General features: G+C 53.8%; 8 protein-coding genes across 8 annotated transcripts; 4 read left to right on the forward strand and 4 right to left on the reverse strand.

Moving 5' to 3' along the window:
* Positions 1–110: 110 nt before the first annotated feature.
* BO97DRAFT_473953 (ferredoxin family 2Fe-2S iron-sulfur cluster binding protein) lies at positions 111–1,186 on the forward strand. The gene is made up of 3 exons (XM_025700284.1): positions 111–522; positions 585–691; positions 756–1,186. Exons 1-3 carry the CDS (start codon positions 257–259, stop codon positions 998–1,000), a joined length of 618 nt encoding a protein of 205 aa, XP_025546150.1. The 5' UTR covers positions 111–256; the 3' UTR covers positions 1,001–1,186.
* BO97DRAFT_409317 (rRNA-processing protein RRP15) lies at positions 1,177–2,236 on the reverse strand. The gene has a single exon (XM_025696035.1). The coding sequence runs from the start codon at positions 2,156–2,158 to the stop codon at positions 1,289–1,291; it is 870 nt and encodes a 289-aa protein (XP_025546151.1). The 5' UTR covers positions 2,159–2,236; the 3' UTR covers positions 1,177–1,288.
* Positions 2,237–2,386: 150 nt separating this feature from the next.
* Positions 2,387–4,518, forward strand: BO97DRAFT_400974 (RNA-binding signal recognition particle subunit SRP54). Its single transcript, XM_025694316.1, has 2 exons — positions 2,387–2,591; positions 2,647–4,518. Exons 1-2 carry the CDS (start codon positions 2,514–2,516, stop codon positions 4,171–4,173), a joined length of 1,605 nt encoding a protein of 534 aa, XP_025546152.1. The 5' UTR covers positions 2,387–2,513; the 3' UTR covers positions 4,174–4,518.
* Positions 4,519–4,633: 115 nt separating this feature from the next.
* On the reverse strand, positions 4,634–7,077 carry BO97DRAFT_447193 (alkaline phosphatase family protein). Its single transcript, XM_025698740.1, has 3 exons — positions 6,861–7,077; positions 6,653–6,794; positions 4,634–6,597 (listed from the first exon to the last, which is right to left on the reverse strand). The coding sequence occupies exons 1-3, from the start codon at positions 6,936–6,938 to the stop codon at positions 4,808–4,810; spliced, it is 2,010 nt and encodes a 669-aa protein (XP_025546153.1). The 5' UTR covers positions 6,939–7,077; the 3' UTR covers positions 4,634–4,807.
* A 141-nt stretch (positions 7,078–7,218) lies between these two features.
* On the reverse strand, positions 7,219–8,476 carry BO97DRAFT_409320 (putative class III chitinase). Its single transcript, XM_025696036.1, has one exon. The coding sequence runs from the start codon at positions 8,216–8,218 to the stop codon at positions 7,262–7,264; it is 957 nt and encodes a 318-aa protein (XP_025546154.1). The 5' UTR covers positions 8,219–8,476; the 3' UTR covers positions 7,219–7,261.
* Positions 8,477–9,020: 544 nt separating this feature from the next.
* On the forward strand, positions 9,021–11,774 carry BO97DRAFT_306810 (putative spindle pole body associated protein SnaD; the record flags this gene model as incomplete). Its single annotated transcript, XM_025691169.1, has 1 exon — positions 9,021–11,774. A coding segment is annotated over one exon (2,754 nt), but the record flags the coding sequence as incomplete, so codon positions are not given.
* Positions 11,775–12,382: 608 nt separating this feature from the next.
* On the reverse strand, positions 12,383–14,406 carry BO97DRAFT_400987 (uncharacterized protein; the record flags this gene model as incomplete). The annotated part of the gene is made up of 3 exons (XM_025694317.1): positions 12,383–13,843; positions 13,898–14,175; positions 14,227–14,406. 3 exons carry the CDS (start codon positions 14,404–14,406, stop codon positions 12,466–12,468), a joined length of 1,836 nt encoding a protein of 611 aa, XP_025546156.1. The 3' UTR covers positions 12,383–12,465.
* Positions 14,407–16,006: 1,600 nt separating this feature from the next.
* BO97DRAFT_447197 (alpha/beta hydrolase) lies at positions 16,007–17,191 on the forward strand (the record flags this gene model as incomplete). The annotated part of the gene is made up of 2 exons (XM_025698741.1): positions 16,007–16,518; positions 16,576–17,191. Exons 1-2 carry the CDS (start codon positions 16,103–16,105, stop codon positions 17,189–17,191), a joined length of 1,032 nt encoding a protein of 343 aa, XP_025546157.1. The 5' UTR covers positions 16,007–16,102.
* Between the last annotated feature and the right edge of the window lie 1,435 nt (positions 17,192–18,626).

Consider the following 18,626-nt stretch of genomic DNA (forward strand, 5'->3'; position numbering starts at 1 on the left):
CAAAGCAAGCAAAAGAGGCAACGCCGGCGAATGACAAGCCGCGGATTTCCCGCTGCCGTTTTTCGGGGTTTTTTCCTTTCTCCGCCCCGAATCTCTCTTCCTCGTCCTCTCATCAATCCATTAATTTATTCAATTCCTTTTAATTCAGTTCGATTCAATCCACTCATTCGGGTCCTGCTCACATCAATCGACTTCAGTCTCTTTATATAACATTCCCCACCCCAATCTCCACTCTTCTACCTCCCACCCCTCCACCATGTCCTTCTGGAGAGAAGCCGGACTTAACCTGCGCCATGTCCTGCCTCGGACTGGCGAAAGCGTCGTTGGTCGCGCTCCCTCATCGCGATTTCTTGCCAGCCGATTCCCTCTTCAATCTTCGCGCTCCATGAGCTCCGGTCATGCTTCCCTACCTTCCCGGAGATCTCTGGCGGCCCCGCGCATTCAGTTGTCCGAGCGTAGGAGCTTCTCTGTTACCGCCGGAGTGCAGCACGGTCACATCACGCCTCCCAAGCCCGGAGAGGAGTGAGTCATATTCATATAGCTTATGCAATAGGGCTATCCTTCCATGCTGACTGTTGGCGCAGAATCAACATCTCGTTCATTGACAAGGACGGCGCAAAGTATGACTTCCAAGTCTCCGAGGGCGACAACTTGTTGGACATCGCACAGGCCAATGACCTGGAGATGGAAGGTTCGGATGCTCTTTGACCACTCGATCCTTGATCAAGCAGACTGACTGGATTGGATATCAATAGGTGCCTGTGGCGGTTCGTGCGCGTGCTCAACCTGCCATGTCATCGTCGAGGACGCCCATATGTTCGACAAGATGGAGGAGCCGTCGGACGATGAGAACGACATGCTGGATCTGGCCTTTGGCTTGACGGAGACCTCCCGCCTAGGCTGTCAGGTGGTCATGACCAAGGAGCTGGACGGCCTGGTGGTTCGGTTGCCGTCTATGACTCGAAACCTGCAGGCAAGCGATTTCGAGCCCAAGCACTGAGTCAAGGAATGTTGTGAAAGTCATTCGATTAGAGAACGATGTATGATATGTCTAGCGTCTACACGGGAGGTTTTTTGTCACGGGTGGCAAGGGAACATGTTTTCATTGGGTATTTCCGATCTCCATTCACCATTTTGAGGCATGAAAATACTTGTAAATAGAGCATATCACTTTTAATGCAGATTGTTGATAAAATAGAGAGAAACAGGAACGTAGAGTAGCCTAACCCCCCGAAACGCCATGGATATGCCAGATATACACACATGTCAATATCACACTTTCCATTCCTCAAGCCTCCTCGATCTGCAGCGGCTTGCCCTTTTTGCCGCTGATCAAATCCAAGAACCCTTGCTTGCTGACCTCGTTCACAGCCTTCTCGCGCTCGCCCATACCAATTGTACCCTTCTTCCGCTCCGCCTTAGCGGCTTCTTCTCCGCGAACCTGCGCCGCGCGCACAGCATTGAACAATTTCACCACACCACGCTGGGCAATCTTGCGCAGACGCTTCTCCTCTTCAGCCACCGCACCAGTCTGGCCACGCTCCAAGCCCATCACGTCGCGGATACGGCCACGGTCCAGCTCTTCCTTCTTCTCCGCGCGCATCTTTGCCCGCGCCTGGCGATCCAACTTCTCTTCTGCCACCTGAGTACTCTTCTGAGCGGCAGTCCTGCTGCGGGACAAAACGGGGTCTTCGCGCATCGAGGTAGGGAGCTTGGTCGCCAGAATCTTGGCCATTGAGTTCGAGAACGCCGAAGGGTCATGGCGCTTGGGAACAGCCCGACCACCTGTCGTCGAGGCGGGGTTGGAATTATCCGACTCTGCGCCCACATCGAATTCATCGTCCAAGTCTTCCGAGTCGTCTGCGTCCGAGTCGGAGGCCATATCTTCATCGTCCTCGTCTTCGTCGGAGCTATCGTGCTTCTTCTGCTGCTTGGGGGCGGACTTCTTGGTTGATTCGCCGATGGATTTGGTCTGTTTCTTGGGTTTCTTCACTTCCTCCTCGGCGTCCGAGTCCGCCAGACTGACGGCCTTGAATTCGGTGGGCTCGTCGTCATCATCTTCGGAGCTGCTGTGGTATGCGCGCTGCTTGCGGAACTTCTTCTGAGGACGGGATGCAATCGAGTCGAGGACTTTGCGCTTCTTGACGTAGGGAGCCATGCTGAAAGAATTGACCCCGTAGTTCCGGTTCCTCTTCTGTTCTCAAATTGGGGGAGTTGTTGTTGAGATCGATGAAATCCGTCGGTTTCTTTTTTCGTCGATTTTCCAGGAAATTTTTGGGTGGTTTGCGGGGCGGTGAGAGGGGAGTAGGCGGTGATTGGCGGGGGAGGCTCTCCGCATCGCGTTGGCCTCAAATGAAGTTCAACGCCATCCAAACCACCTCCAACCGTCTCCATACCTTGTTGTCATCTCTCCTAGTCTTTTAGGGTGTTGTCTCTGATTAGATTGAAAACATTCATCTTGCGACCTACCACAAATATCCTCAGCTTTACTCTCACCGAACCTACATCCCACTATGGTCCTTCAGGATCTCGGGCGGCGAATCAATGCCGCCGTCAACGACCTTACTCGGTCCAATAACCTGGACGAGAAGGTGTGTGACCTGCTTGTCACGAGGCGTCTCTCAGGTACTAACTCAATGATTGTAGGCCTTTGATGACATGATCAAAGAGATCTGTGCAGCCTTGCTGTCCGCCGACGTCAACGTCCGCCTCGTTCAGTCGCTCCGGAAATCCATCAAAGCCAGCGTCAACTTCGCCTCCCTGCCCCCCGCAGTGAATAAGAAGCGCCTGATCCAGAAAGCCGTCTTTGATGAGCTGGTGACCCTTGTTGACCCGCACGCCGAGCCCTTCCGTCCCAAGAAAGGTCGCTCCAATGTGATCATGTTCGTCGGTCTGCAGGGTGCTGGTAAAACGACCACCTGTACCAAGTTGGCCCGCCACTATCAGATGCGCGGTTTCAAGACTGCCCTAGTCTGTGCTGATACCTTTCGTGCGGGTGCTTTTGACCAGCTGAAGCAAAACGCCACCAAGGCCAAGATCCCCTACTACGGTAGTTTGACGCAAACCGACCCCGCCGTCGTGGCCGCAGAGGGTGTCGCCAAATTCAAGAAGGAGCGCTTTGAAATCATCATTGTCGATACCAGTGGTCGTCACAAGCAGGAGGAGGAATTGTTTACTGAAATGACTCAGATTCAAACCGCCGTGACCCCGGATCAAACCATTCTCGTGCTCGACAGCACCATCGGCCAAGCGGCCGAGGCCCAGTCGTCCGCCTTCAAGGCCACCGCCGATTTCGGTGCCATCATCATCACAAAGACCGACGGCCACGCGGCTGGTGGTGGTGCTATCTCTGCTGTTGCCGCCACCCACACTCCCATCATCTACCTTGGTACGGGTGAACACTTGATGGATCTGGAACGGTTCGAGCCCAAGGCCTTTATCCAGAAGTTGCTGGGCATGGGTGATATGGCCGGCCTGGTCGAGCACGTCCAGGCCGTCACCAAGGACTCCGCCTCGGCCAAGGAGACCTACAAGCATATCGCGGAGGGTATCTACACGCTGCGCGATTTCCGCGAAAACATCACCTCGATCATGAAGATGGGCCCTCTATCCAAGCTTTCGGGCATGATCCCGGGTCTGTCCAACCTGACGGCGGGTCTGGATGACGAGGACGGCTCGCTGAAGCTGCGCCGCATGATCTACATCTTCGACAGTATGACGGCTGCCGAGCTGGACGGCGACCCGAAGGTCTTCGTCGAACAGCCCAGCCGCATGGTTCGCGTTGCGTGCGGCAGTGGCACCACCGTCCGGGAGGTGGAGGATCTCCTCTCCCAGCACCGTATGATGGCCGGCATGGCCAAGCGCGTCGGCGGGCAGAAGAAGCAGATGCAGCGCGCCCAGAACATGCTCAAGGGAGGAAACAAGGAACAGCAGCTGGCTGCGATGCAGAAACGCATGGCCGCCATGGGCGGTGCCGGTGGCGGCGGGTTCCCCGGTATGCCCGGCATGGGCGACATGGCCAAGATGATGCAGATGTTGCAGGGCCAGGGCGGCGGCGGCGGCGGTGGCCTTCCAGGCCTTGGTGGTATGGACTTGCAGAGCATGATGAGCCAAATGGGCGGGCTGATGGGTGGAATGGGCGGCGGTGGTGGCGGCCGAGGCCGGGGCCGGTGATCCTGCTGCTGCAGTCGTCCCTCCATCCATCCGTTGACCTGTGCATGCTTGGATTCTTCTTCTTCTTTGTCATCCTCTCTGTCCCTCTCTCCCCTATCCCTCTGTTCTCTTCTTCGCCGCACCCTTCTTGTTCATATCATATCTGATTCTTCCACTGATTCTTCCCTCTCATGACTCCGGTTTCCCATACCGGCTTTCACGGCTCACTGCTGATGTCGATGTCGATTGTATTAGCATACTATGGTGTTGGGCGTGTCCTTTTGTTTTCTCTTCTGATGTGCTTCTGCCGGAATCGGTGAATCATTCCATCCCATCCATACCGAAATAATATGATGATAGATGAGGCTGTCTTTATTGGCCAGACTGCTGCGTAAATCAAGTTCACATCTAGACGATATCCAAACTTAAAAGCAAACACCCCGTACACATGATCAATAATATACGTTGCTCAAATGTCTGTCGAGGCAACCCATCTACGCGTCTTGGTTCTAGATTCATAAAATTGACTGATTAACTGACCGACTACCTCCAGTCCAGCAAAAGACACTCGCTAGCCAAAAAAAACTTACCCAAAAAACAGGTTATAAAAGAACAAACTTTAGCCCCAAGTTTCCAAAATGTCTAGAAGAGACTCTCAGTCCACTCGCTCCTTCCTCTGCACCACATCCAGAATATTATACACCACCTTCAGCACAACATCTCTTACCACACCAACAACTTCCTCCACTTGCCCAATCCACCCCTTCGCCCACGCATCCCAGCTCTGCTCCTCTCGCGTGTCCAACAGAAGCTTTCCAGGCGGGAGCCTTGGGTGTTTCCACGCCGCGACGCCCGCGACAACGCCCTCATAGCCGGGCAAGGGGACACTGAGTTCATACTGCCATACCAGCTGCGTATCAATGTACATCGAGTACGTGAGCACGGAGCTGGGCACGGTGACTGGGTGTCCGGACTTAGGGGTATCGATGACCGCATCCCGCACGTCGATGTCGATCAGCCCGTACTTCGTGTTCCCCTCGGGGATGTATTTGATGGTGACGTCCTCGTTGTCCGTCTGCCGGTAGGTGCGTACGGGGAGGTAGAACATGTTCAGCGGGCCGACACAGAACTCGTGCAGCCCTTCCCCGGCGGTGTTCGGGGTGAGCTCGTTGGGCGGGAGGTCCAGGGTTGGGTCGGGGAAGCGCGTGGCGCCGAACTCGTGGCGGTCGCCGCTGAGGAGAACGATTCGGATCCCCAGCTCGCGCTCGGCGCGCCAAATGGCCTCGAAGACGACGCGACGCTCGTTCAGGAACCCGCCCCAGGTGTCGGTGGTGCCGACGCGCCAGTTCTTGGTGAAGGGCACGCTGGAGGCTATGAGCTTCCACCGCACCTCACTGGGTTCTGGGCGGGCGATATAGGCGAGGAGGGATTGGAGCTGGGCGGAGCCCAGGATGGTTGAGTTGTATTGCGACGGGGCTGAGCGGTAGGTGCGGGTATCGAGCATGAAGATGGAGGCTGGCCCGTGGATGAAGGAGAAGTAAGTCGTGTTCTCGGGTGTCGCAAAGGGCACGGGCGGAATGGGCGGGTTGGGCCGGACATGGTAGTGGATGTAGGGCTCGAATGCCGCCGGGTATGGTGCAGTGATATTACCTTTCGACCAGTCGTTTTCGATCTCGTGATCGTCAAGAGTGTGAATCCATGGCAGGTCGATGGCGGGAGTACTGTCCTCGGGGCGAGACCAGGAAGGAGATGAGTATACGCGATGATACTCGCTACGATAGTGTGAGACCGACGAGCCGAAGCGCTGGGGAACATCAACGTAAATAAAGTCGCCGAGGAATAGCATAAATGCGGGTCGCAGCAATGACGGCAAGCGGTTGATTGTGTCAGTCATCATCTCAATACCGGGGATGCGCAGCGGATGCGACAGCGGGTTGTAGGGGAAGTTCGCCTTCATGCAGCTTGAGGTTAGGAAACTGAGTCGATTTGCCTGTTTGGAGCCAGGCATGGGAGCAGTGACGAATGAGCCTGTAAGGTTGTTGGATAGGGAGTATCGGTAGGGCGACGATGGCTTCAGGCCCTTGATTGTCACTGTGGTCGTGTAGTCCGTCGACTCATCCAGCGCATAGATCATTCCCTCTTCTGTCCATTGCGTCGCATCCTGCGTATCCGCTGGCTGGTAGAAGACCACTAGGGGCAGTTGTGCAGAGTCTGGTTCGCGAACCAGCAAATTGGCGGTTGTTGGTGAGACATAGCCGATTCGAGAGAAGGTGACATCTGCGCTAGGGTAGATCACCAGACCACGCAGCATGAAATCCAAAGTGAGCAATGCAAGCGCGACATTAATTAGGACGGTCAAGCGCGTCGAGCGTGGTAAGCTGGCGGACGGCAGGCCAGTGAACAACGTCTTGAGCACATTATCGGTGGTACGTGGAGTTGCGCGCTCTGTTACAAGGGGTTAGACGGGTTCTGGTAACTCGTAACCAGTATTGTCACTCACTTGCTGTCTTCTGAGGCCCTTTAGCATTGTTGTCGCGGCGGCCCGTGATGCTCGACTCAGCCGGTCGAAGGAGCGATACGACTGATGTAAGATAGACAGCTAAAGCTGTGAAGATGAGAGGCGGAAAGTGATGTCCGGGAATCTGACGGGCCACACAACGAATGAGCTGAGGTCAATTTCGAATCGAGGTAGATGTATGTCAACGAACCCAGCGGAGGAAAAAGAAGGCCGCGGCCCGGAGCGTTGCGGAGCTCGAGGCAGCGGCGATGCGCGCGACAGACACCATGGTGCTGGGAGCTTTCGAATGATAGTAATCTCAGCAGATGGTGACCATGTCCAAGCCAGTCAAGGCTCCCAGCATATAGTCAATGCGGATCGACTACTGTTCCAGTCGTATACGAGGGCGACGAGAAAACAAACAGGAAGGGGGAGAAGAAGAAGAAGAAGAAGAAGAAGCGACGGCGGCGGCGGAGAAGTCGGCGATGACGACATGCCTTTTGTTGACCCGTGCGTGCATCGCATCCAAGTCTCTTTCCCCGCCAAACCCCCATTAAGTCTACAGAGTTCACTTATATTCAGAAGAAATGTATATACATCAATCACATACTACTATTGCTGCTGCATCATATCGCGAAGCACAGTCATCAGGCTGCTGGTCATCGGCCCTGACATGAGCTGGCGCGCAGCATCCACGAGGTCCTTCAAGTGCATACTCAGCGACATCTCCGCGGCCCAGTACCATGGATGCCCTTGTTCCCCGGGCTTCGAGTTGAAGTATTCCCAGCCCATTACGCCGCCGAAATCAGGAAACCGATCAATCAGCATGGCCAGAATGGGCCCCATTTTCTCCAGGGGCACGTAGCCCTGCGATCCGTTGCCTGGGTTGGTCAGCAGTCCAAGCACCACCCGGCGTGGGGACCAGCCCTGTGCTACGATGGCGGCGTACATCCGGGGATCATCTGCGGGTCCCCAGCCATTGTAGAACTGTGTGTTATACCAACTGATCTTTGCGGCTCTCTTTTGTTCTAGCTCTCGGTAGTCGAACCCAGACAGGTTTCCCACGCCCAGCATGGCGGCCGCAACGGGGGCCAGCGTCACAATGAATCCGTCTCCCAGGTCCAGCTTGAGCCGGTCGATGAGTCGAATGATCCCCGACAGCGACATGTCCTCTTCCACATCTAGATCCAGTCCGTCGAGTCCATGTCGCCGGATCATGGCTAGCATGGGTTGGTAGTACCGTTCGAACTTCTCTGCATCTCCATCTAACGAGCGAAAAGAGCCTTGGGCAGCTCCTCCGAGCATGCCCATGATGCGAACCCCGCTTTGTTTCATGAGGGCCACTTCGGCCCAGAGGGGGTCGTACATGCTGTGTTGTGGGGGGTCATTGTTGAGCGTAATGTGTTCGGGGTCGGCGTTCAGGTGAAATGCCGCGAGGATAATATGCGTCACACCGGTGTTGTTCTGTACCAGAGGCATCATGGAGACATATTGGCCTCCGTTGGGACAGAGAGTCTGGTGATACAAGATGATCCGGCGTCGCTCGGACGAGGAGGGTACAGGAGGCATTGTGAGAAATGGGAGAGAGAGAACGAGACGCGGAATAATTTGTATATCGAGTGAGGGTAAAAGTAGGAGGAAGATGCAGCGAAGGGCGCCCACGGTCAGTCGCTCGGTCGGAGAGAAGCGAGCAGTGCGGAATCCGACCAGCGACGGTCTGACAATACTAATGGATGGCCCACCCAACAGGCTTCAACTCTATCTAGCTTGCCCGGCCGATGCAGGGCGCCAGGCTCGGATTATTTATACCATGAATCAATCCAGAAGTTCGCCGGCCTGAGGTCTATTGAAAAGGGATCTCAGACTCGCGACTCGCGACTTGCGCAGAGGGCTGACACGTGACGCTGTGCTTTCCAGATCATATATCACTTTTGACATAACTATCTCTGTCATGAGAACAATTTTAGCGCAAATGTGACCTAGGGGCAGGAGTTCCTGATTCGCAACCCACATTGCAGAATCATCCGTGATTCAGCTGTGAGATGGTCAGCTGTCTGTCGCCTGTATGTACAGTACATACAGTAGGGGACCGGTGACAGCTTTGTGGCCTGAATCGGCAGGCAATCAAGCCCTGGTGCCTGGCGATCGGTGTTTACCCGACCAGTTGGTGTTTTGTTATCGCATCCCCCAGCGATAACTCCAATGTCAACTTCTTTCTTCCATCACGAATCCCCCAATCCTAGCTTCAATTCGGTATTTCACCGTCCATCTACTAAAATCCATTCAAACTATGCTACCCAGCTCGGTAATCTAAAAGGTATATTATATGTTACCTTGATCCCTTTGGAAACAGACCACTCCCAGCATGGCCGATACGACCACCCATGACACCGTGGGCGCGTCCACCCTCGCGACCCCTCTCTTCATGCCCTCGTCTCCTCCCTCCCGTCGTCACAATGCGCAGAGTTACTCCCCCCTCAGCGCGAAGAGCCCTCGTACCATTGATCGCGGTGCGACCATGACCCACGGCGAAGAAGCCCGTTCCCCGCTGAAACAGAGTTACTCGCCGCGGTCCTCCCGGGCCTCGTCGCTCGAGCGCGCCGCGAACGATATCGACGCCCGCCTGGCGCAATACACCGTCGACTTCAGCCAATTCCCCAGTACACAAGCCCTGGATGAGGATGCAGACCCTTTGGCGGAGTTCAAGTTCCCGCATGAAGAGAACTTGTCAGACGTCGGAGGGCCGGATGATTTCACTGCGAACTTGGAGAAGTATCTGATGGGGGATGGAGACACCATGGAGGACAAGCACTTCATGGACTTTCGGGGCGATGCACATTCTTTGCCGGAGCTGGAACCCCTGTTTGATGATGATGACCTGGAGGAGCAGGGACACGACCTACACCATTCGGAAGAGGAAGACCACGATTCCCAGCCTCCGCTACCCGAGTCTCCTGCCCAACCGCGAGGCCACAGCAGGCACAATAGCCAACAGATGCAGCAGCAGCAGCAGCAACAGCAGCAACAGCGTCAACAGAACTCTCAGTCGCATCAACCTGCTGTCGAAGATGAGCCCGAGCCCGAACCCGAACCCGAGCTCGGTGAATACAGTGAATTCGGCCCGCCGATCGACATGTCTACACCTTCGCAATTTTTGCGTCGTGCCAGTGGTTTCAATAGGGATATCACTCATTTAGAGAACATCGAGGAAGATCCAGACGACGAAATGGAAGCAACTACGACCACACCGTCAGTGCGGAGACACAAGACCCCTTCTCCCCGCAAGGGAGACCAAGGCGCGACCGGAGATCTGCGCAAACAAATTTTTGATCTTCAAAATGCACTTCAAGAGCGTGATGAGCAGCTGGAGAAGGGCCGCCGGCGCGTTCTGGAGGCTGCGTCTGCTGGCCAACAGATCAAACACCTTCAGGCTGAATTACAGAGGAAGTCATCCCTGTTAGACGAGCTCTACGCCAATCGCACCGACGAAACTATCTTGCGTGAGAAAATTCACTTGCTCCAGAAACACAACGAAGAGAGGGAGACCTTCTTGCACAAATCCACCATCAATGCCTCCGAGCTAAATGCTCTTCAGAAGCAGATTAGCGATATGCAGAAGGAGCTGCAGACTCGCGGATCGTCGCACCCGGACCTCGACGCGGAGCGACTCGATACCATCGCATACCTGCGCCAGCAATTGAATCTGGCGCAGGAACAGCTGCAGAAGCGCGATGCAACCCTGGACGAGACAATCGCAAAGCTCAAGGACGTCACCACCGCCAAAGAGCAACAGCTTCGGGAAAAAAACACCGAGATTGATGAACTAAAGGCTCAAATCAGCAAGCACCTGCTGGAGGTGGAGAAGTTAGAGAATGAGCTCGATACCGTCAATCAAGCCTACACTACACTTGAAGAGCGTATCATCATTCTCGAAACGAAAAATCGCCCCCTAGAAGAGAAGAACAGCTCTCTCGAGGCCGATCTCACCCGTGCGCAGTCCCAGGTCACCGCGCAAGAGAACGCACTCAAAGCCATGGCCGCCGACCTTCCCCTTGAAACCGGCGGTAACACCTATTCAGAAATCTTGGAATTGATCAAAGACCTTGGTCAACCCAGCCAGGGAACCCATAACTCCAACACTCGTCCGTCAGCAAAGGACCAGGAACGTCCGGTACAAGACCAAGACCAGAATCAAAACCAGCCGGCGCACGAAGAACTCAAACGTCTGCAAGACGAACTCTCCAAAGTGCAGTCCGAACTCACCCAGGCCAACTCCGCCAAGAAGACCCTCGAACTGCAACTCTCGCGCTCTGAAGATCAAGCCGTCGAAGCCCAAACCCTCATCCACTCCATCGAAACCGAAAGCACTCGCCTCAGCAAACGCGCCGACGACCTGCGCTCGAATCTCACCAAAACCCAGCAGGAGCTTACTCAGGTGAAAGAGGAGCGCACCAAGGCTCTGGAAACCATTGAGCGCCTGCACAAGGAACAACAGCAACAACAAGACGGGAAGAAACAAACTCGACAGCAGCAGCTACAAAACCAACAACCCAGCCCCCCTCCTTCCCCTCCCGTCCCGCACCAGCAGCAACCGCACCAGCACCAGCACCAGCAACTACAAACGCAAGTACAAGCACAACGTCAGAAGGAGAGAGAGATTCTCGAACAAACTCAATCTCTCCAGTCCGAACTCCGCACCCTCCGAGCCGCCCACGCCACGGAGGTCTCGAAACTCCGCGACCTCCTTTCCGGGACTGAGCACCGGGAATCCCGGTACAAGACGCAGGTAACCTCGCTGCTCTCGCAGCGCGAGCGGCACCAGAGCGAGAACCGCGCCCTCCGCGCCAGGGTCGAGCACCTCGAGTCCGTGGTCGCGGCCAAGGAGGAGACCGCGGCCGCGGTGGACGAGCGCATCGCGCGGTCCGTGGAGAAGCGCGAGAAAGAGTGGCAACGGCGCGTCGAGCTCTTGCTCAAGGAGCGGGAGCGCATGGGCCGAGCGCTGATGTGGTCGTGGGGGGAGAAGGAAGTCGGTGGTGCTGGTGGTGATAGTGGGAAGGAGAATCTGGCGGTGGTAGGGCAGGACGAGAAGGGGAGGCGGAAGCAGGGCTATCGGTATAAGTATGCCGCGTCGAACCCGGCCCAGGTGCCGACCTCGACTTCCGCGTCGTCGTTTTCGAGGAATGTAGCGGGGAAGAGAGCCTGAGAGGTAGGTTGCTTGGATCTTGTTGTACAGGGTGGTCTGCTTGTTCTTTTTTTTTTTTTTCTTTTCCTACGGTGCTCATCGGACTCCTCTTCGGTCGGGTGGAAGCGCATGGGCTCCTTCACGTGGTGTTTCTGGTTTGTGTTTCTGCTGCTGTTTTCCTCATCTCTCCTTTTTCTTTGATCTTTCTCTCTTTCTTCGGATTTATTGTGATTCCCTGTTTTCGGTATGCTCGGGCGGTCTTACGGTGTCATGATTGGGGGACATACGGTCAGGATGGAACTAAGGACTGGCGGGTATTCTACATGTACAGTAAGGGCTGGCGTCTTCGCAACGAACTTGGGGAGCAGCCAGCTATAGCACATGGATTTGACAATGCAGTTATTGCCATGTGCGCAATGCAACACGGAGATTAATTGACTATGAAACTCTTTTGTTTACATTCCAGATCATCAGAATCACAAAGTAACGACAAGTATGATTAAGGGTCGTGAGGTGAAAAGGGGCGAAGACATGAAACGATTGGAAAGCCTGCCTGAGCACAAAATGTATATCGAGAATCGAAATTTGAGAGATCGTAGGTCTTGGGGAGAGTGAAAAGCCTGACCTGCAGGCGCTAGTTTCCAAAGACACTATTCGTTCGAGGTGGGCCCTGGTATGCATTCGCCTCAGAGAGGTAGCTCTCCGGCGATTCGTCAACAGATGTGCCTGTCTCACGAATGCTGTCTAGCCTGCTCGGCGCCGAGGCGAGGCCACCATACGTATTGCTGCGTGGGCGGCGTGGGTTGGAGTAGCCCAGCTCGGCGTCGTTTCCGCGGGTTGCCGATGACATGCGGCGATTGTGCTCTTGATACCAGCGACGGCCGTAGGGATTCTGGTGGGGTTGGTGTTGACTTTGGGTATGCCGCGGGATCTGAGAGGAATCAAACTGATATAGCTGACTCTCTCGTCTATTGCCCCGCCTAGAGTTCTGCCGGCTGGCCATCTCACGGTCGATCGGGACTCCCCTATAGCTAGATGCCTGATTAAATGCCGGGCGCGTCGCCGATCTTGGGAGAATTGGAGTGAAGGGCGCCTGGTATGGTGTATATGTGCTCCTAGGGACAGGAGCCGTTTGCGAGGTATTGGAGCGGCGTACGTTCAGTGGTTCCGGTACGAGGACTTCGGGAGCATCAGCTGAGTTCATGGTCGCAGATCGTGGCAGAGCTCTTGCTCCTGGCTGATATGCTTCGGTTTTGAGGTTCTCGGCTGTGATGGCTGGCAAGGGTTTCTCCACAGGAGCTGAAGCCAACGGATGCCCAGGGGCGTACTCTTTTTTCGGAGTCGGAGGGCGCTCAACCATCCGTGCTTCTTTCTCGACATCTACTTCCGTGTTGGAGTCGGCTAGAGCGCGTATTTGAGGATCCGCGGACAATGGTTGCGAAAACAGTTTGGGCAGCAGCCGGCGCAGCGACGATACGGAAGACTTTTGCCTCGTATGTCCAGACTTGGAAAGTGGTGCCCCAGGTAGCTCAACGGGAGCACTTTGCTTATGATGGTCACCGTAAGAATGTAAAGTTGCCATTGTGGGCGTGCGTGAAGCGCGAGAAAGAAGATCTGAGCTCGTCATCACCCCGGGCAGCTTTCTCGTAAAAGTTTCCTGCGGGGAAAGAGTGGTACCTGACAGCAAGTCCACTGTATCCGAGTCATACTCGGCCTCAAACCCTGGGTGAGATTTTTGGTGGACGATGGTTGGATATTCGATGCTTGTGGACATTTGGATGGTATTATCACTTGAAGACATATAAAGCCCCCTGCCATACGTGATATCCGGACGACGGCAGACGTAGTAGATGTCATGCTTCAAGCTATTATCACTTTCAGTGCTCCAGCTGCTCAGGATGCTGTCGTCGCAAACTGAGATTGAAGGCTGGCGTTTATACACTCCCAGCAACGAAACGTCGTACGGGCGTCCGCAGAGCCGTCTGAAGCCGAAATACAAGCACAAACTAATGCTGTAGCTTGGTCAGTATAACAGATCATTTGGGGCTTTTGAGAGCACAACATACAATGATACAATAGAACCTATAACAGACGTCCGGTAAAGAGCACAGCTTACACCCATTTTCCAGAAGCTGCCTTCACCTTCGTTGGGTAGGCATGGCAAGTGTTGCGATATGGCCACGAGACCTGTGGCGCTGGCAGCTATCCAGATTAGAGTCGCCAGCCCTAATACCCAGCTACAAATAAATCGGAGCATGGTCTTTTGGCTGGTAAAACTTGCAACCCTATTGTATTGCCAGGCAAGGAAGCTGTGTAAAATGACAAGGGGCACAGTGAAGAAGGACTAGTTTCATAGTGTTAGCGATGGCCAGGAGAAAGGTACTTTCAAACTCACCGCTACAAGAGCGAGTATCAGACTGGGTGTCATTTTCGCGTCCACATGTTGCTCAACATAGAGATAAATTACAATGCCCCATTGGATGAAAGACTCCAGTAGCAAGACGTATAAGGAGACGAAGATCGCTCGTTCGATCCACGCTCTCTCTGTGCCGGATGATGCATAACGGGTTGACATTGTTGACTTTGTGAGGAGAGCAGCAGCAGGCTGCGATGCACAGCTTTAACGCGTTGAGGTAACCTTAAGCATTCACGCGCAGATAGGTACCGGATGTCGATGCAACAAGATCAGCTCGAGCAACACAACACATCAGACGGCTCCCTAAGAGAACAGAGCGACTGGTGTCGACAAATGTGAATAAGTACGAACGCCAGAGGGAAGCCAGCTTAAGATAGGATCGCGGTCGACTAAATGAGGACGAAGGTGGTAAACATCCGGCGCGTCGACGCGGAGCTAAGAGGGGTCGGAATGGATGTGCAGAGGTATGACCATGTGCGACCATATGGAGGGGGAGCCTCTGGGTTGCAGAAGAGCTGTCTATGGCTTCTCTTTGGTTAGAAAGACAATGGTCTTATAGTGTGGAATGCAGGCTAAGTAGAGTCCGGCAGAGTAGGGGTAGGGGTGTCTGGTTCTGAAGAGACCTGTCTCGATTAGTCATTACATTTTTTGAAGCTTCAACTTCGCAAGTCATCATGGCCCTAGGTTGATGGTGGTCATCGTCGTCCCTTCGTATGTGCAGAATTGCATCTCCTGTCTGGTCGAACCCCTGCGAAGGATTCCGGTACCGTCATCACAGGTAGTGACTGCTCCCAGACATCCATAAGGGAAAGGGGCCTTGAGACAAAGCTGACAACTTGAATGAAGGATGAAGAGCAGAATCCAGGGTCATTCGACTGAATGGTCTAGGGATGGGCGCGAGAGGAAGGTGATAGAGGCAGCAGAGGAAGAAAGGGCAAGCCACGTGACATGTAGGAAGGGGCGGTTTCAAAGGCTGCTTAGGCACTCAGGCACTGAGGCCCTTCATCTTTTCCTTATCTTGATATCTCAGTCAAGGGAGGTTTCGGAGAAGACAAGGGCAACCTATCGTCATGCCAGGCTTTTGAAGACCGATTGCTTGATGTTGGGTCGGCGAGGAATGATGCAGTCGGACCCTTTGAACCTCAAGCCTCTGCGTTTAACGTCAGGCCTATGCCTTACGCATCTATCAAGTCATGTCATTGATATAAAAACTTCGAAAGGCGACTTACAGCCTGTAGAGGACTTCAGTAGAAGGTTCTATGGTTTGCCTCGATATAGCTGATTTTTTTTCCACTGCATCGGAGCAGCATTTCCACCTTCCGGCCGCATAGCTTCAAATTCAAGAGGCATACATATCCTGGCCTTCCGGGAGAACGATTGATCGCATTGATCCATGAATCACCAATTCAACCCGAATTGTCCAATTGAGTTGGAGACACTTGAAAAGGTTGAGGTCAGAATGAGGGGAATTGCGATAAGATAGCGAGGAGCACGTACATCTTGGCTGTACCCCTCAAGAGGCTTGCCTGATATAGCGATAGCCTGCATGTCCTAGTAGAAAAGTGTAAATGAAATAATGAATAGATAAGTGTGTAAACTTATCGGTTTGTGCGGCTTACGGCTTGAGTGAGTGAGGAGAAGTAAGTTAGCTGCAGAAGCACAAGAAACCGGCTTGGGTTGTTTTCCCTTCCCCGCTTTGAGTTGGCAATTTCTCTCTCTGACTCCCTTGCATGAAATATCTTGAGGGGGGGATTGACTGTTCATAAGGTTGTCCTTCCCCTCCCACGCTTTTGACTATCTTTGGGGTACTTTCTCCTTCATCTTCTAAGTATCAATCGTCACATACTCACTCACCATGTCCATCAGTCATATTCCGGCCGACCAACCACCTTACCCCCTCCATCCCTCCGTGGTAGACAAGCTCGACCCGGAATACGTCGACTTCTACAATACACATTTGATTGGCAAGCAACAAGTTCACCTCCAGCCAGTTGAAGCTTCTCGCACGAGCGGCGTTCTAATTCCTGGTGGAGGACCTCTACTCCCTGTCGGCAAAACAGTCAACTTCCGCATCGGCCGCCGGGTTTCGGAGGGCCCTGAAATCCCTCTGCGCGCCTTCATTCCTGAAGGCCCTAAACCAGCGAACGGATGGCCACTGATGTTGTATTTCCACGGAGGCGGGTGGGTATTGGGCAACATCGATACTGAGAACCCGGTGTGCACCAACCTTTGTAATAGAGGCCGCTGCGTGGTTGTGACTGTGGACTATCGGTAAGTTATTCAACAGTTCACCGATACATCGAGAGGCATACATCACTGACCCTCCAGTCTCGCTCCCGAGCATCGCTGGCCCGCTGCCGTTCATGACTGTTGGGAAGCCCTTCTCTGGCTGCTTGCCGACGGTCCAACACATCTTCCCATCGACACTAAATCCCTCGCGACGGGTGGCTCTTCAGCCGGTGGGAACCTGGCCTGTATCATCACTCAGAAGGCCCTTGCTCTCTCGCCGCCCGTGCATTTCAAGGCCCAGTTGCTGTCCGTGCCTGTGACTGACAACACTGCCTCGGTATCAACCAACGATGCCTATCGCGAGTATGAACACACGCCGGCTCTACCGGCAGCCAAGATACTCTGGTACCGCGGGCATTATCTACCGAATCGGAAAGACTGGGTGAATCCCGAGGCCAGCCCTCTGTTTTACACTGGAGATTGGTCGGCCCTACCAAGGGCGTTGATTATGGTGGGTGAATTGGATGTCCTCCGGACGGAGGGGGAGCAGTATGCTCATAAGCTGCAGAAGGCGGGTGTGCAGGTGGACTTGCAGATAATGAAAGGCATGCCTCATCCGTTTTTGGCAATGGATGCTGTTCTGAAGGAGGCAAAGAGGTCTATCACACTGATGTGCGATCTGCTGAAGGAGGTTTTCTGGAATCAAAGCCAGTAAGCATTCGCTGGGGTTGTGGTAAAAAAATATTTATAGCCACAAAGACAACGTGACTTAAAGGCCATATTGGCATCGAGCACTAATGCTCGAGTGTTCATATGGAACATCGCATATATCGCCTGAGTGAGTCGATGCACTGCTCTGGCGGCTAAATTCATTTGGCAATTAGTTTGAAGACCACCCATGATTGTTTAGGATCATAATACTGAATCCCCACTTGCTTGAAGAATCAATGTCACTCCTTGAATGCCTTATTAAGCACCTGGTCGATTTCATGTTTGACGCAATAGTCTTCCAATGTTTTGTCTTCTTCATGTAAGCGACGGGATGATTCCACATGCACTACGCTGGCTTCTGCGTGCATTGCTTATCATCGTGCTAACGTGGAAACAGGGACCAGGAACCAGGTTCGGTCTATGGCTGAAGCTTATCATCACCTTATGTTGGCTTTGTCCTACCTTCAAAGGCACCTCGCCAATGAACGAGCGAGACAGATCTCGGAGCCATGATCCTTAATTTCGGAGATCATTGAGATCACCCCAAATGATGTTACATCCATCGTCGGATTTGTGTTTGCCGACTAGTATGGAAAAAGAATGCTGGAGGTTCCCGCTCGATGCTTCTACATCTATGATCATGACCTGAGGACAACACTGACACCACCAGCAGAGCCAATGCTAATGTCCTGTGTCTCAATCACGTAGCCATGCATTAGTGGCCAGCATTCAGTAAGCTGCTGACTATGTCTCCGCTCGTCCTAAAGGCTGAAGATGGGCCACGTTCCATGGCCGTATTTGCAGCTTTTCATAGGCGACACAGCACCAGCCCGAATACCCCTTGCAGACGGATGTGAGCCTCCTTTGAAGTCATACATCGGGACGCTTGTATCTCATACCTCTATTATCAAGCTCTCGTCTGATATCCCTGTCCTCGTTCATTTTCCGTGCGATCCGCAGGACCTGTAACGCACCGCTACCCCTGGCACAGACTCTGCTTCGGTTCGTCCAAATGACTGCCCCCGGCATACCGGCCACTGGAACTTCTAGCTATCGGTCTTTCTCTGTTTTCGAGTTGTACGAATGGAGCGCAGCTAAGCGCAAATCTAGGCCCCCCAATCACCCATCTTGATAGAGGAAATGGCAGCGGAACTTGCTCCCCGGCAGCCACAGTGGCTTCGGTTGAGGCACCCGAATCCAGTTTCTGTCCAGGTAGACCAATGCTCTTCTAGCACAGCGTGTAATTTCCGGTCTCTGATTGCTGTGGCGCTAGCTGTAATGTTGTAGTGCTGCGATTCCAGGGGAGAATGAGAGCTTTACCCGTGGAGACACCTGACACGCAGCGTCCCGCTAGGGGCGTAAGCAGGAATTCTTCTTCATCTTGAGAAAATCAAGAGACACTTCAGTTTGTGCGGCGGATATGACAGATACACAAGATT

Source organism: Aspergillus homomorphus (assembly GCF_003184865.1).
Source record: "Aspergillus homomorphus CBS 101889 unplaced genomic scaffold BO97scaffold_77, whole genome shotgun sequence".
NCBI lineage: Eukaryota > Fungi > Ascomycota > Eurotiomycetes > Eurotiales > Aspergillaceae > Aspergillus > Aspergillus homomorphus.

Coding starts and splice junctions, on each gene's coding strand:
- BO97DRAFT_409320 (XM_025696036.1), bottom strand. CDS start 8,218: ATGCCTCCTGTACCCTCCTCGTCCGAGCGACGCCGGATCATCTTGTAT.
- BO97DRAFT_447193 (XM_025698740.1), bottom strand. CDS start 6,938: ATGGTGTCTGTCGCGCGCATCGCCGCTGCCTCGAGCTCCGCAACGCTC. Junction 6,795..6,860: donor CCTTCTTTTTCCTCCGCTGG/GTTCGTTGACAT, acceptor GTGGCCCGTCAG/ATTCCCGGACATCACTTTCC. Junction 6,598..6,652: donor AGGGCCTCAGAAGACAGCAA/GTGAGTGACAAT, acceptor CCCTTGTAACAG/AGCGCGCAACTCCACGTACC.
- BO97DRAFT_400974 (XM_025694316.1), top strand. CDS start 2,514: ATGGTCCTTCAGGATCTCGGGCGGCGAATCAATGCCGCCGTCAACGAC. Junction 2,592..2,646: donor CCAATAACCTGGACGAGAAG/GTGTGTGACCTG, acceptor CAATGATTGTAG/GCCTTTGATGACATGATCAA.
- BO97DRAFT_409317 (XM_025696035.1), bottom strand. CDS start 2,158: ATGGCTCCCTACGTCAAGAAGCGCAAAGTCCTCGACTCGATTGCATCC.
- BO97DRAFT_473953 (XM_025700284.1), top strand. CDS start 257: ATGTCCTTCTGGAGAGAAGCCGGACTTAACCTGCGCCATGTCCTGCCT. Junction 523..584: donor CCTCCCAAGCCCGGAGAGGA/GTGAGTCATATT, acceptor CTGTTGGCGCAG/AATCAACATCTCGTTCATTG. Junction 692..755: donor CAATGACCTGGAGATGGAAG/GTTCGGATGCTC, acceptor GGATATCAATAG/GTGCCTGTGGCGGTTCGTGC.